Source organism: Lathyrus oleraceus, chromosome 1 (assembly GCF_024323335.1).
Source record: "Lathyrus oleraceus cultivar Zhongwan6 chromosome 1, CAAS_Psat_ZW6_1.0, whole genome shotgun sequence".
NCBI lineage: Eukaryota > Viridiplantae > Streptophyta > Magnoliopsida > Fabales > Fabaceae > Lathyrus > Lathyrus oleraceus.
The window spans coordinates 438,592,451-438,607,680 of NC_066579.1; the positions used below are offsets into that span (position 1 = coordinate 438,592,451).

The following is a 15,230-nucleotide window of genomic DNA, read 5'->3' on the forward strand; positions in this document are numbered from 1 at the left end:
GTACTACGACCATCCTTTGATATTTTATAAAAGGAAAATTTACTAATGTCATATGTAGTCTAAATTATTACATTAAATTTATGCATGTATGAATCCATTTAGTTGTCTCAGATTCACTCCCATTATTAAAAATCCATTCATTAAACCAAGTTATGAAATCCTTATTTTTTCTTTTTACAATCACTTGTAACTCATTCGGGAACATATATCTTATGACATTCATATGTCACGAGCATCCACTGTCCAGGTTCCATGATTGGTGTGTCGACTGAGCTGCTAAGGATGTCTGCAACATAAATTATTTTATCCTTAGGTACCCACTTTTGGGTCCTCTTTTGTTAGTTTTCCCAGAGATTTTTACAACTTTGGGTCTTTGTGCAGAAGGATAAGCATAGGGAATTTATGCATGGTACTTAGGTTTCATAATTGAGTTCTTACCCTTTGTATTTTCTGTGTCTGTGCATAAAAATCAAGGCCAGTGCCAACAGGCACGAAATGCTCATAGAGAGGTTTCATTTTACCTTCTGACTTTCATAAGGTTTTATAGTTTTTGTACAACCTAATCCTTTCTTGCCATTTCTGCTAACTCCATAGATTAAAGAAGTTATTTTGCTTTTATCTATACTTTTAGTCAGAAAGTACTGGAGTGCTCTGTCATATCTAATCACGCAATCAGTACTAGAAGCTTTTGAGACTATTTCTTCCTCAAATTTTGAAATTTTACTTTTCAAAGCAGAGTTGTTACTTTCTAAAGAAATTATTTTTTGATTTAGGGAATAAATATATTTCTCAAGCTCACTGTGAGTTTCATAAGCAATTACTTGGACTTGTTTAAGGTCCTTGTACCTGATCTAAAGACTCTGGTACTTTTCTAGTATTTTGGAGAGACATGATTCTAATTCAGAACGAGATAGTTCAGAGAACACCTTTTCAGAATCAGAGTCTGATTTTGATTTTGACAACACCTTGTCTTCTAGATCTTCAAAACCTTCTGGATCAGCTATTGTTTCCATCAATGCAACATTGGCTTGTTCCTCATCACAATCTTCTTCTTCTGATTTTGAGTCGTCCCATGTACCCATCACCCCCTTCTTGCCTTTGGAAAAATTCTCACTACGCCAAATAAGGGAAAAGAGGGCGCTTATTTTGGCCTATAACAGCGCTTTTAAGCGCCCTCTAATCTGGCGCTGGCATAGGTAAAGACAGCGCTTTGTTTTCCTGGAGAAAGCGCTGTCTAAAGGCCCACATTATAGTGCGCTTTATGAAAAAAGCGCCCTCTGGAGTGGTCCATAAAGGGACACCTTAGAGGGCGCTTTCTGGAAAAAGCGCCCTCTAAAGTTGTCAATGTAAAGTGTTTAGAGGGCGCTTTCTGGAAAAAGCGCCCTCTAAAGTTGTCAATGTAAAGTGTTTAGAGGGCGCTTATTTTTTTAAAATAACTAACACTTTAGAGGGCGCTTTCTGCAGAAAGCGCCCTCTAAAGTTGTCAATGTAAAGTGTTTAGAGGGCGTTTCCTACAGAAAGTGCCCTCTAAAGTGTTAGTTATTTTAAAAAAATTTGTTTGAAAAACAGTGGATATTTAATTGGTAACCTGTTCGCATGCTGCAAAAGTGTAAAATTCATATTGATTTCATCCTTTAATCCAATGTTATACACCATTAATCCATTGATATATACAACATGAATCCATTTATATACAACATTAATCCTCCATATATACAACATTAATATATGATTCTTTGATCAACAATATACAACAACATATTCATGATTTAGTAAAAGTACAACAACAATATACAACATATATACAACAACAGCATACAACAACAACATTCCATACATATATGTACAACAATATACAACCTAGCTATATGATTCTTTGATCAACAATGAATTGACACAATTCATCCTTCATTTCATCCAAATGAGCTCTTGAGTAAGATTTGTATTCCTCAAAGTACTACAATTAAGAGAATAAAACATATTCATGATTTAGTAACAAATTAGATTAGTTATCCGATAATATTAAAATAAACCCTAAGTTATTATTCCATACCATTTTTGGGATGTCTATACGATTCAATGCAATGATATCTCTCATAAATCTCAATACAAAAAATCCGCAATCGACCGAATTATTTTGCTGAGGACACTACACAGAAAAACAAACAATATATATATAGTTAATTTCTTACAAACACTATTATAAGCAAAAAAACAAACACTATTATAAGCAAAAATAAGATACTTAATATATACCTGAACTCTGACCCAGGTAATGTCCTTCCTAATGCGGTAATTCTTTTTCGATCTAAATTTTATTATTGCCCTAACAAAATAAAAACGTATATTGAGATCAATCTGACAGACATAATTAAATATAGAAATACACACGAATATTTAGGGGAATTTCACTTACGTGTCAACCGTCTTCTTCAAACCCGGATATTTACTCCAATCACCCGATAACGAATCGAGATAATACACTATTAGTCTCGAAAGATCCATAGCAACCAACACCCAGTGGCCACTGTAAAATAAAACAAAAATTTAGATGAATGAAAATTTTCTACGTAAAAGATATACATAGATTAGAATGAAATTATTAGAAAGAAAATCTAACCCGTTGCCAGAATTAAACGGTAAAAAATACAAACTGCGTGTAGTATTATCGCCGGCCGCCATGAATCTATCGACTAGATCATTCTTTACGGATGTTGGATTTTTCGATATTAACGTTGCGTTGACACGGGAAGCAGCAATAAAATTGAAACGGTTACACAATTCAGTTCCCCGCATCAATTTGTCATACATATACCTTAAATAGAAACATAATAAATATTAGACTACTCATTGAAATGTGTAAATAAATTGTTCAACTAAGTAAATTATAGATTGATCGGAGTACCATATGTATGTATGAATGATAGCGATGCCCAATTCGTCGTGCTCAAAAAGTTGTTGCATGTCCTCCTTTCCAATTATTTCGAAATGAGCTTTTCCGAAAACACCTTCATCAAAATCTATACTACGAATGGACCCGTCCATAATATCGGACTCTTCCACCATTTTCTCAAGACGCATCATAATTTGAGATTTTGTCCCGGCCGTCGTTGGAATATCCTTCGTTGGAATATCCTTCGTTGGAATATCCTTCGTTGGAATATCCTTACCATCGCTTTTCAACTTTCGACCGGGAACCTAAAAATTCATATAAAATAAATCATTACTTTTTGTGATACAAAAGAATCGTTGTGTATATAATTCAATGGGTATATATATTTGTACCTCTTTTTGAGATGCAACCGACTCGATGCGTCTTGAAATCCCTTTACCAGCTTTAGGGGTGGGTCTTGTAGGAGTCTAACATTACCATGTAATAAGGATTGATTAAATATCATAATTGTAGCTGAATTGAAATGTGAATTCTAAATATTCATAATCATTTAGAACATATATACCTCGGCATCAGGGAAAATTAGATCTGACGGCCAACCAACAAAGGATCCGACTGCATCTCGCATCAACGTTGTCTCTGAAACAACGTCGGGTAATGGTAGACGGGCGTCCGTATCTAATACGAGGTCAACCGAAACTTTCATAAATCCCACCGGGAGGGGATTATGGTGAAGTAATTCACCCGAAGTATTGTGCACTTTTCCCTTGCCAACCATGCGATAAGTTGGTGACGATAGATACAGCTGACAAGGTGAAATGCCCTAAACCAATAATAAATGTTATTGTTAACTTGTATATGTGTCAAGTAAAAAAGTGCTATTTTAATTTCATAATAACATATATAATTACCTCGGGAAATTTCGGTTGATGATTGATACTAGCTCGGTCACTAGTATCTTTTGCCTCGGAAGCGCACATTTCCTCTCTATATCTTGCATTCTCGTTTTGCAGTTGGAGTACTTGTGCCCTTAACTCCGCCAAGGTCTCCATCACCTCTTTGTTGGTAGGATTTTTTGTTTTTGTTTTTTTATAAAATGACGACGGAGTCACACCAAAACCCTTACCCCTCACACGACCGGAATACTCAGGAACATTTAGTACTCGACTAAGTACGCTCCTGCAATCCTGGACCTCGGTTGAAGGTACGGTTTGGGATAAAGTCTCCTGAAATATTATTAGAGGAGATTAAAAATGAATTATATGTCTAACAAAATTTTCGATATAATTAAAGAAATAATGTTACATATACTTACACATTCGTCATAAACATTTTGGACCGCTTCAACGACAGCCCCATCCTTCCCAACCCGAGCAGCCTTCCATAATACGTGGTCCGGAAGAGATGTTGCGTCACTTTTCTCCTCGGCTAGCTACACATTGAATTAGATTATAAGATCATCAATTATAACATATTGTGACAATGTATAAGCTCATAGCATTTGAATATACTCACAATTCTTTGTTGTAACCGTGCATAACCCGTACGCCCTTTTTTGTACGGATACGCGGGTTTTGATGCCCTTTTCCTATTTATGTCGCTTACTTCCTGGATAAAAAAGTTTAAGGCATATTAGAACCAAGTAACTTAACAATTGTATAATACCATAATTAATAGACATTACATGGAATTTTTCGTTTCTTCGTTTGGCGACAAAGTTATCCCATTCATCGGCTGAAATAATCTCGGCATACTTCATTGGCCGTTCTCCTTCAACAAATTTTCCTTCCTCATCCTTGAGAAATTTGTTGCACAAAAAGGATCGAAATCCTCGAAGTCTTTTTCCGGCCAATTGAATACAATATTTTTGCCGGCTTTCATCGATGTGAAAGGATCTCTAAAAAACATACAAATGGAGTGTGTTATTATAAAGTAATATTATAACAATATATGGTTAACAAATAGTCAACAAAAAAAACATATAACAATATATGGTAAGTACCTGTATCTCCGACCATATTTTTTCCTTGCCAACCTTCAAGTCCGGACTTCTCCAATTATCACATGTAATCGGAATATGTTGGCGAACAAGGAAACCAATGTAACTTGCCAACATTGAACCGTTAGGCTCAATTAGTTGGTCTTCAGCACTCCAATGTACTTCAAATTTTACACCCTTGTCTCTTGCACGAATGATTGACTTCATAACAGTCAATCCTCGTTTGATTTCTTTTTCAACATTATTACGTGATTCATTCGCGGCATGGGTATCGTCTTGGTTAGCCATTTTATCTGTAATATAGAAATGATTCAATAAGACCCAAGTAAGACAATGATTCAATACGTGAACACATTTACTGCATGCACAAACTTACTGCATACACATTTACTCACACACACCTACTGCATGCAAAAGACCAATGCAAACTTATGGTGTTTGGAACATGAACAAACTTGCATCCATAATCATCAAACTTCCAAGCACAAGCTCAAACACACTTCAAATATATCAGTTTTCAATCAGAAATAAAAAACTCAGTTTGCCCTAAACAACATTAATCAACATAATGCACAAAATGAAAAACTAAGTTTAGAAAATGCCCTAATCAAACACATGAAGAAAGTGAACGGTAACGATGGAGAAGAGAAATACCTTAAAGGTGACGGTAACGATGGAGAAGAAAGTGAACAGTGACGGTGGAAGAGGTTAACGCAGTGAACGTGAACGGTGAGGGAGGGAGAACGAACGGCGACGATGACGGTGAGGGAGGGAGAACGAACGGAGGACGAGAGTAATCGCAGTAGAGAGTAATCGCAGTTGAGAGAAAACCCAGTTACGTAAACGAAATAGCTTATAGAGAGGGAAAATAAAGAGACATGCAGTATATGTTATAATTTTAATGTTTACTAAAGGGGACCTTAGAGGGCGCTTTTTAAAAAAAAGTGCCCTCTAAAGGGGGCCTAAGAGGGCGCTTCTGAAAGCGCTCTCTAAGGCTTTCCAAAAGCGCCTTCTAAACTGGAAATGTACATGGACTTAGAGAGCGCTTTTTCAAAAGCGCCCTCTAAGGGTAACCTTAGAGGGCGCTTTCACAAAAGCACCCTCTATTGTTGTCCCTCCATTTTTTTTTTGGCTTCACTTTAGAGGGCGCTTAGTTACAAAAGCGCCCTCTAAAGGGGGCCTAAGAGGGCGCTTCTAAAAGCGCTCTCTAAGGCTTTCCAAAAGCGCCTTATAAATTGGAAATGTACATGGACATAGAGAGCGCTTTTTTAGAAGCGCCCTCTAAGGTTACACTTAGAGGGCGCTTTCAATAAAGCGTCCTCTATTGGTGTCCCTCCATTTCCTCATTATTTTTTCGCTTCACTTTAGAGTGCGCTTTGTTACAAAAGCGCCCTCTAAAGTGCGCTGTCTATTCCAATAGTATGCTCCTTATTTTTTCTCTTTACTTTAGAGTGCGCTTTTGTAATAAAGCGCCCTCTAAGGGGCGCTGTCTATTCCAGTTTTTGGCGTAGTGTCTTCTTTGGCCTTCTGTCCTTTTTCAGCTTAGGATATTCATTTTTATAGTGGCCTAGCTTCTTGCACTCAAAGAAGATAATCTCTTTATCAGAACCTTTCTTCTTCTGTCCACACGAAGAATCAGAACAAAAAACAGTCATTCTAGCTCCTCTTAACTTTCCTTGACCATTCTTCCTATGCTTCCAAAGTTTGTTGACTCTCTTAGAAATCAAACATAACTCATCATCGTGTTCCGAGTCTTCATAAAAAACCTCTGATTCTTCCTCAGCTTGATAAGCTCTTGTTTTCTTAGACTTGGACTTTAAGGAAACAAATTTACCTCTCTTCTGAGGTTCATCTTCCTCGAGTTCAATCTTGTGGCTTCTTAAAGAACTAACAAGTTCTTCAAGACTAATACTATTAAGATCATTTACCAGCTTCAAAGTAGTTACCATAGGTCTCCATTTTTTAGGGAGACTTTTGATTATCTTCTTGACATGGTCAGCTGTAGAGGATCCTTTGTTCAGAAGTTTCAGTCCTACAACAAGCATCTGAAATAATGAGAACATGGTCTCAATGATTTCATTATCATCCATTCTATATGTCTCGTACTTCTAGTTTTGGGCCAAGGCCTTTGTCTCCTTTACTTGAGCATTTCCCGCATGAGTCATCCTTAGAGAGTCAAATATGGATTTGGCATAATTTTTGTTTCTTATATTCTTATACTCAGTATAAGAGATAACATTTATAAATATAGTTCTAGCCTTATGATGATTTTTGAAATCCTCTTTTTATCTATCATAGGACTTCTTGCTATATTATTTCCTTCAGCATTAATTGGGCGAACGTAGCCATCGACTATAAGATTCCAAAGATCAACATTGTATCCAAGAAAGAAACTTTAGATTCTATCTTTCCAGTAATCAAATTTCTCACCATCCAAGATTGGTTGTTTAACATTGTAGTGATCTTTCTCATTGTTGTTAACAACGTTAGTAGCAGCCATTGTTTCTCACACAAACTTGATCGATACTGAACACGGTTAAGTGTTGATAAATATTTTATCACAATCAAAATCGGAGCTCTGATGCCAATTGAAGGTGTGAAAAACACAAGAAATGGGGGTTTGAATTAGATTTTTAAAAACAAAAGTTTTTTACCAACTCAAAAACATCACACAACTGTTAGGAACAAAGAGATAAAAACACAAGTATTTTTATTCTGGTTCGCTTGAAACTCAAAGCTACTCTAGTCTATCCACCAAGGTGATTCCGCCTCATACACAAGGATTTAATCCACTATAATTAACTGATTACAATAATCACAAAGAATAACCTTCTTTGTCTTCTCAAGGATCCGACTATACCCTAGTCTTCTTAAGGAATCACAAAGAACAACTCTCTTTGTTTTCTCAAGGATCCAACTATACCCTAATCTCCTTATGGAAAATTAAACAAACAGTTTGAGTAATATTTTTTCTGTTACAAGCGACTTCTACACAAGCAGATTTTACACAAATGAAAAACAAATACTTAAATAAAAATTGTGTACAAAATTGATAGTTTTTCACAAAGAAATAGACTTGTCAAATTATTGTAGTGCTTCAGCATTTTCTTCAAGTCTCCAAGTCATACTTATATAGCATAAAAAAAAAGAGTGTTGGAGGGAAAATGGGAAAAAAAATATAGAGGACCCCATTGTTGGATAGGTGAAAGGAGTGATACTACGTACTGTCCTTCGCCCACAAATTTAGTGACAAGTCTGATGTATAATACTGTCCTTTCCCATGATATCAGGTAGCGAAAAGAATATTTGATTTGTATTATGTATTATTTGATCACGTATCCATTTGATCTTATGAAGCATGAAATGAAGAAACATACATCTGAATTCAAAAACTTCATAATCATCAGTCAGAACCTTGACAGCGTCAACAATCTGGCTTGAGATCTTTAGTATCTTCAGAATCTTCATAATCTTCAGACTCTTCAGTCAGAATCTTGACACCCTCAACGTCTGGCTTGAGATCTTCATAATCTTTGGCTAAGTAAAAAAAATTCACAAGCTTTCCATTCTTCAGAAGCTTGACAATCAGAGTCACGTCCATAAGCAAAAGTGGATAGAACGTTACAGCAGCAATATGGCGTCTCTTCAGAAACTTCTCAGGAGTGAATAAACATAAAAATAGAAAGAACACTGCAGCATCAACTTGATATCTTTCAGGACTTCTTATGATTGGCGTAGAGGTGGAATTTGGAACACAATGTTTAGAAATTAATGACGTTGCATATCATATACTCAGAATCAGAACTAACTGTTAAAGCTACACAATAACAAACCATTAGGGTACCAAAAGTGTTCTCACACAAATACAACATTGTTATCATCAAAAGATAAGGTATAGATGCAAAACCAAATCTTATTCTTCCAATTTCTGCTTGTCACCTCCAATCTTCTTGTAGTTCATGGTGTGTGTGATGTTTTATTGGTTTTGTATTTGTTGTTTTGTTTGAAATTGGTTGTAGTTCTTGTTGTTGGTTTCAGGTTTATGAAGTTAGAGAGAGATTGGAGCTTATCTCTCTAACATTTTTCTTTAGTAATGATTCAATTAAAAATATAATTTATTTATAAACAACAAGATATAAATATTTTCTTTTCAAGAACGAAGAAAATTAAGAACGATGTAAATTGAATTCTCTAAGTCACTGCAAGAGACTACTAATCATAAAATACCAACTATTTTATTATCATAACTGCTCTCTGTCACATCAAGAATAACAATTATGAACAAGAGAATTGACATATTCAAAACAACATCAAGAATAACCACATAATAAACTCTAGACTCACAAAACCATAACCCTTGCTTTAACTTATTCTTCAAATGTAGTCTTTTATTTTTTGACCGGAAAATAAGCATATCTATTGATTGCACACACTCCATACTGTTTAGTATAGTCCCTTTTGATCCACATATAACCATGTATTCCCCATTTTGTCCCATGTGAATTCTTCACAATCCAATAATCTTCATTGTTTTTGGAATTATAACCCACTACGACCATGTTGTGAGTTACAATCGTAGAATCCAACGGACAGTCTTCTCCTCTAAATATTCCCTATCAATGGATAAATATGTTCTTCATTAACAAATGTAAAAATACTTAAAAACACTAGGAAGAATTGCAGTTGCAGTTGTGTATACTGCCATTGTGGTTGTTACAATGAATATTACTCGTGTTGCGGCATGAATCTTGATTACGAGATGCTTAAAATATACATTGAGAGACAATCAAAGTTAACATTTTTCTTTACATCAGAGTAAAGTTGAGATTAGGAGTTCTAAAATTTTAATTTTTGGTGAGAAGAATGGAACAAACATAGCTAAAATTGTGAGACATGGTTTTTGGTGATTTTAAATTACACAACTGGTCAATGTTGATGCGAAGTCTATAGTATCCTATCAACAATATTGTAGACCTAGTTGCAAATTCAAATTATAATTTAAAATCATGCGTAAATATTTTGATTTTGAAACTTTTGCGTCCATTACAATGCGGTAATAACATTTCATATCCACAACGGTATTTTGCGGTTGTTATTAGGGATATGAAAAAAATCGATTATTCTTAACTAAATTGATATCCAAATTATTCAATATTTAAAAGTTCAATACAAAAATGCTAAAATATAAATAGGAGTAACCATTTTATGATTCAAATATAAAGATATACAAGTAAAAATAATAATCTGGTTCAGTTATTGAGAATCCAAATTTTATTTATAAGTTTACCAAATTTATATTTTCAACTTTTTAAAGTAAATTTTTTAAAATTTCATAAAATAAAAGTCAAATTTTCATTTTCAAAATAAAAAAAAAATGCAAATTTTTTTTTTATTAAAAAATTATATTCTTAAAAAAATTTCAAAAAAAAAAATCATTTATTAGAACTTCTTAAAAAATCATTTATTGAAAAACTATTTATAACTTTTTTTAAAAAAAATATATTTTTTATTTTTGAAATAACATTTTTGTTCAAAATTTTGTTTATTTTCAAAAAAAAAATTCAAAAATTCCGAATAAAGAAAACTTCAGAAACTTTTTTAATTTAAATTTAAAGAATCAAAATTATTATTTTTCATTTTTGGAATATTGTTTTATTTTCAGATTTTTTTTATTTCTCTTTTGATTTGGAATAAAATTTTATTATTTTTCAGTTTTTCTTTTGGAATAATTTTTTTTAAAATTATTTTTTAATTTTAAAAAAATATTTTAAAGACTAATGAAATTTAAAAATTTATATTGATTTTAAAAAAATAAAATTTAAATTTAATTAAGTAATCTATAAGGACAAAATAATTTTTTATGTAACATATTTCCTTTCTTCTTTTGCCCTTTAAAAATATTCCCACAATTTTATATTTTAATATTGCACACAATTGAAAATAATTAATTATTTGAAAAAACACTGACTTTAACTTCCAACACAAATTCAAATACACATCATTTTAATTAAAATTAAAATTCTCAAAAAATCAAAACCGATTTAGATTTAATTTTAAATCGGTTCAAAATCGGTTATGAATTTCAAACTGATTTTTATAACAAATAATTTCGTTTATAAACCACAACTATAAAAATAATTTAATTCATAGTAGATGGTTATTCTTGCACATGCCTAATTATAACTATGTTCAACAATGATTTTGTTCACAAAATGAAAATGGTAAATAATAAAATCAACACTTTTCAATTCGGTTTTTGTGGCTGCCATTTGTGCGGTAACAAAAACTTTTTTAAAATCTTGATGAGATAGTTAGGTGTTAAATGAGTTTAAACAAAGTCAATAGTGGACGTGAATGAATAAGTTAATAACTCTACATTATATAACCACTTACACCGGTGTAATGTTGAAATTTTGGTGTCTTGGCATAAATCATAACAGCTAGAGGCTGGTAAGCAACTGCACACAATAGTCCCCTATCTGATCTCGCCACGGCCTTATATGAATCAATACCACTATTTGCACTGTTTTGAATCTACATTTCATGAAGAAAAAAAATAAGAGATGAAATATTAGTAGTTTTTAATGCGTGGTCATAGAATCTTAGTAGTTTTTGATAGAAATTAAGAACCTTGGAGGCTCTGCAAACACCCTTCTTTGCAGTATAAGGATAAGATGTTTGTCTTGCAATCCCTTTGTTTCGTACTACCCAATTGAACCCGCTGTCCACACTTCCTCCATAACAACTTCCATCTGGTACACAATCTAGAAGCTCTTGCTCTGAAAGGGAGATAAGCTTCCCTGTCATTATTGCAACTATTCCTTCAATTGCCCCTACAGCTGCGAATGCCCAGCAACAACCTAAGGAAAAAGAATTATTATTTTGCGTGCAAGAGAAGAATGTGATATGAATTATAAAAACACAACAAACTTACCACAAAGGCCTTGATCCTTAACAGGAGTGACAGCTCCCTTCGACCTCCAGTCCAAGGTTGAAGGTGGATTGCTACATGTTACGTCCTCAACATCATCATCGTTCACAATATCCATGGCGTCAGTGTTTAAGGTCATGTATGTTTCTTCAAACTCCGTGGAGCTCAAATCAGCATAGTTGGTCAGACCAAGATGGGCGCTATCAGGTGACTCTCTCTTTGCATTACTCTCTACTATATACTTCAAATTTGAAACAAAAGTGACAAATTTCTTTGACATCTCTTCAACATCATGGTAGACTCGTCCATTTTCTTTCTTCCATACTTGAAATAATTCTATAACATCATCTTCATTAGGGAGCTTATCAAGTATAAGACCCGATGTGGTGGTGTACTTACTCGTTGGGATCTCAAATTTGGAAGGTATAATTAAGATATCTTCATTTTCATCAGGTTTTTTCTTTTGAATAGCAAAGTATAAACATAAGCATGCAGTGAAGATGATGAACAGGAGAAATCGGTTTGAGGTGTAGGAAATCTTCATTTTTTGTTAGAAAAAAGTTGAAGATAAAACTTTGTGTGTTTTTTAAAAGTCAGTTCCACATATTTATAGAATATAAGTTAAGATGTCAAGTTCTACTTCACAGATTATATTTTTTGATATCCTAAAGTTAATCATTAGCCAATTTTATATGAACATTTGAAAGAGCCTGAGATCACCTCTTTCCATTTTCATGCTTTGAATATCTATATTTTTTTTCTATTTTGTTTTTCAAAACTGTCCAACGATTACAAATAAAAAAATAAAAAATTAATGCTGTCTATGCGTTGTTTACCTAAGTATCTTTGAGAAATATTTAAATTGGGGAGTTAAAACCATAAGAAGTAGAAGATGAAAGATGGAGAAATAATAATAAAAAAAAAATTACAAACATAAAAAATAGAAGATGAAAAAAGACGAAGAAAAAAATATACAAAATTCATAGAGTTTTTGGTTATACAATATTAGTTTTAAAAAATTAAATGTTTTTATGAGTAATTTTTTGTCTCACATTAAACATGAAAAAAAGTTATGAGGCACTTACTTTAGAAAATGCTACTATATACAATACTGAATTTTAAATTTTAAGAATATTTTTTATATGAATTATTTTTATTAGATTTTTTAATTTTTTTTCTCTAATAAATATTTTCATTTCTTTTACTATTTATCTTCTTTTCTTTATTATTTCTTCTCTCACATTTCATATTTTTATTTGTATTTATGCACACTATATGGAAAACGAAGCAAATAAAGGTTAGTGACTAAGATTAATTTAGATGTCATTAAATTTTTTCTATTTTTATTATTTATACACTTTTTTAATCTTTTATTTTTTACCATCTTTGCAGTGGTGTGTGTAACCTATACATCCTTTTTGAGAGTCGACGGAAGAAACACTGGAATTGAAGATAACGGTAAAATGAACGAATAACTGTAAAATGAACCGAAAAAAATAAGATTCACCAATTTAAGAGGATCATATAGGATCTAGATCTGTACTATTTTTTCACTTTGATCTAGTTTTTCATTTTTGATCAATTTTCTCAGTTTGATCAACATATATTTTATGTAAGACTCTTAAAATTTTAACCACAAAAACTTTAACTTATAAAAACACAATACTTATTAAGAGAGATTTTTTCATAAAAATAAGTACGTGTTTATTTTATTCGAACTTTATTTTATTGATGTTTATTTTATATAATTATATATTAATTGTGTCTAATTTATCACTTATTTAATTTAAAATTAAACACAAATATATATTGCAAAATTTAGTTCATAAATAATTTAAATTAGATGGAATCCGCAGTCTCTTTTTATAATCACATAATGCATAGTCTTATTTTATTGTGTTCAATGAGAGATCTTAATATATTCAAATCAAAATGTCAACGGCTCTTATTATATTACAAATATTTATTGCAATATAATACAAGTTAGCTTCCACGAAGAACAATGCTAACATGTAACGTACTCTGGCTACTTAATTGGTTTGTAGAACAATGCTAACATGTAACGTACTCTGGCTACTTAATTGGTTGGTGTATCGTTTTTGCATTTTAACTGTCAATTTTTTTACACCAACGCTATTTTATCTACTAAATCGATTAATCTGATTTGAGATCAGTTCTGTCTTTAAATTGTTTCAATCAATCAAATTGTCACATTTTTACTAAAAGATTTATCAATGCAAATAATTGTAAGATTTATCATGTCTCTTTTGATTCTATAATTTATTTTTCAAAAATACTATAAAGTTTAAATTTTATTTTTTGATATTATTAATATTAAATAAAATTATTCAGAATATTTTACAATATATTTTTGCAAAGCTAAATAACTGAAATTAAACATTTATGTAAATTTCTATTAAATAAATTAAAACTAATTTTTTACAATTTTCACATAAAATAAAAAGTTTTCACTTCCTATATTTGAATTTTTCTCAAATAAAAATAGAAAATGTTTATGTCAATGCATCTACAACTTTGAATATTATGGTATCTTCACTTTCATGTATCTTCATCTAAATTATTCCTGAAATCATAGGTAAATATTCATCAAAATATATACTTTAAAATAACCCTAAATGTAAGTTTTAACATGTTGCAGACATAATATGAAGAGATCTAAATTTAATTTGTTATTCTCTCCGATATGATATGAAGAGATGTAAGTTTTAACATGTTGCAGATAAAATATGAAGAGATCTAAATTTAATCAGTTATACTCTATAATATGAACAGATGTAAGTTCTAACGTGTTGTATAGACAAAAATAACAGTTATTCTCTACAATATGAAGAAGAGATGCAACTCGACTGCAATATCAACATTGGCAAAATCCTCTAAGTTTTTTTTCGATTCTATTTCATTTCAAAATTCAAATAAATCATTTTCAATTAAAATCATTTTTTTAGTTAATAAGATCGATTGATTGATTAATTTAATAAAATCTGAATTAATTAATTTCATTTCTATTTGATTGCCTAATCATGAGTAATCATGGCTTACTTGTGCATTTGAGGTCAACTCTGCAATTAAGTAATAAGATAGATTAAAATAAACATTTTCACTAAACACATCCATTGGTCCAACGCCAAACGAATCTTTTCTCAAAATATTTCATCTGGTTCGATTCAATTCAAATTCGAACCTCTTTCTCAATTAATTACAATTCCAGTCCAAGCCAATTTCATTATCGACTTCAAACCATTTCAAAACTACTTTCATAACCAAACCATATCAAACTCATTTTCACAACAACACTGATGAAAATGGAAAGATGGATGTAAAGTTTCTCTTTCCCCGAATATTTGAGCAATGTTGTAGAGTTATATGTCCGAACATTCATCTTCCAT

The 15,230-nt window shown here is 31.9% G+C and overlaps 1 protein-coding gene across 1 annotated transcript; it reads right to left on the reverse strand.

Annotated features, from left to right (window-relative positions):
* Positions 1–9,107: 9,107 nt before the first annotated feature.
* Positions 9,108–12,379, reverse strand: LOC127080949 (ervatamin-B). The gene is made up of 4 exons (XM_051021235.1): positions 11,827–12,379; positions 11,523–11,752; positions 11,286–11,426; positions 9,108–9,505 (listed from the first exon to the last, which is right to left on the reverse strand). Exons 1-4 carry the CDS (start codon positions 12,365–12,367, stop codon positions 9,281–9,283), a joined length of 1,137 nt encoding a protein of 378 aa, XP_050877192.1. The 5' UTR covers positions 12,368–12,379; the 3' UTR covers positions 9,108–9,280.
* Between the last annotated feature and the right edge of the window lie 2,851 nt (positions 12,380–15,230).

Excerpts from the sequence above, each read along its gene's own strand:
- LOC127080949 (XM_051021235.1), bottom strand. The coding sequence starts at position 12,367 with ATGAAGATTTCCTACACCTCAAACCGATTTCTCCTGTTCATCATCTTC. Across the intron at positions 11,753-11,826 it reads TAAGGATCAAGGCCTTTGTG|GTTGTTGCTGGGCATTCGCA; the intron begins GTAAGTTTGTTG and ends CTTTTTCCTTAG. Across the intron at positions 9,506-11,285 it reads AATTTCAACATTACACCGGT|GGAATATTTAGAGGAGAAGA; the intron begins GTAAGTGGTTAT and ends ATCCATTGATAG.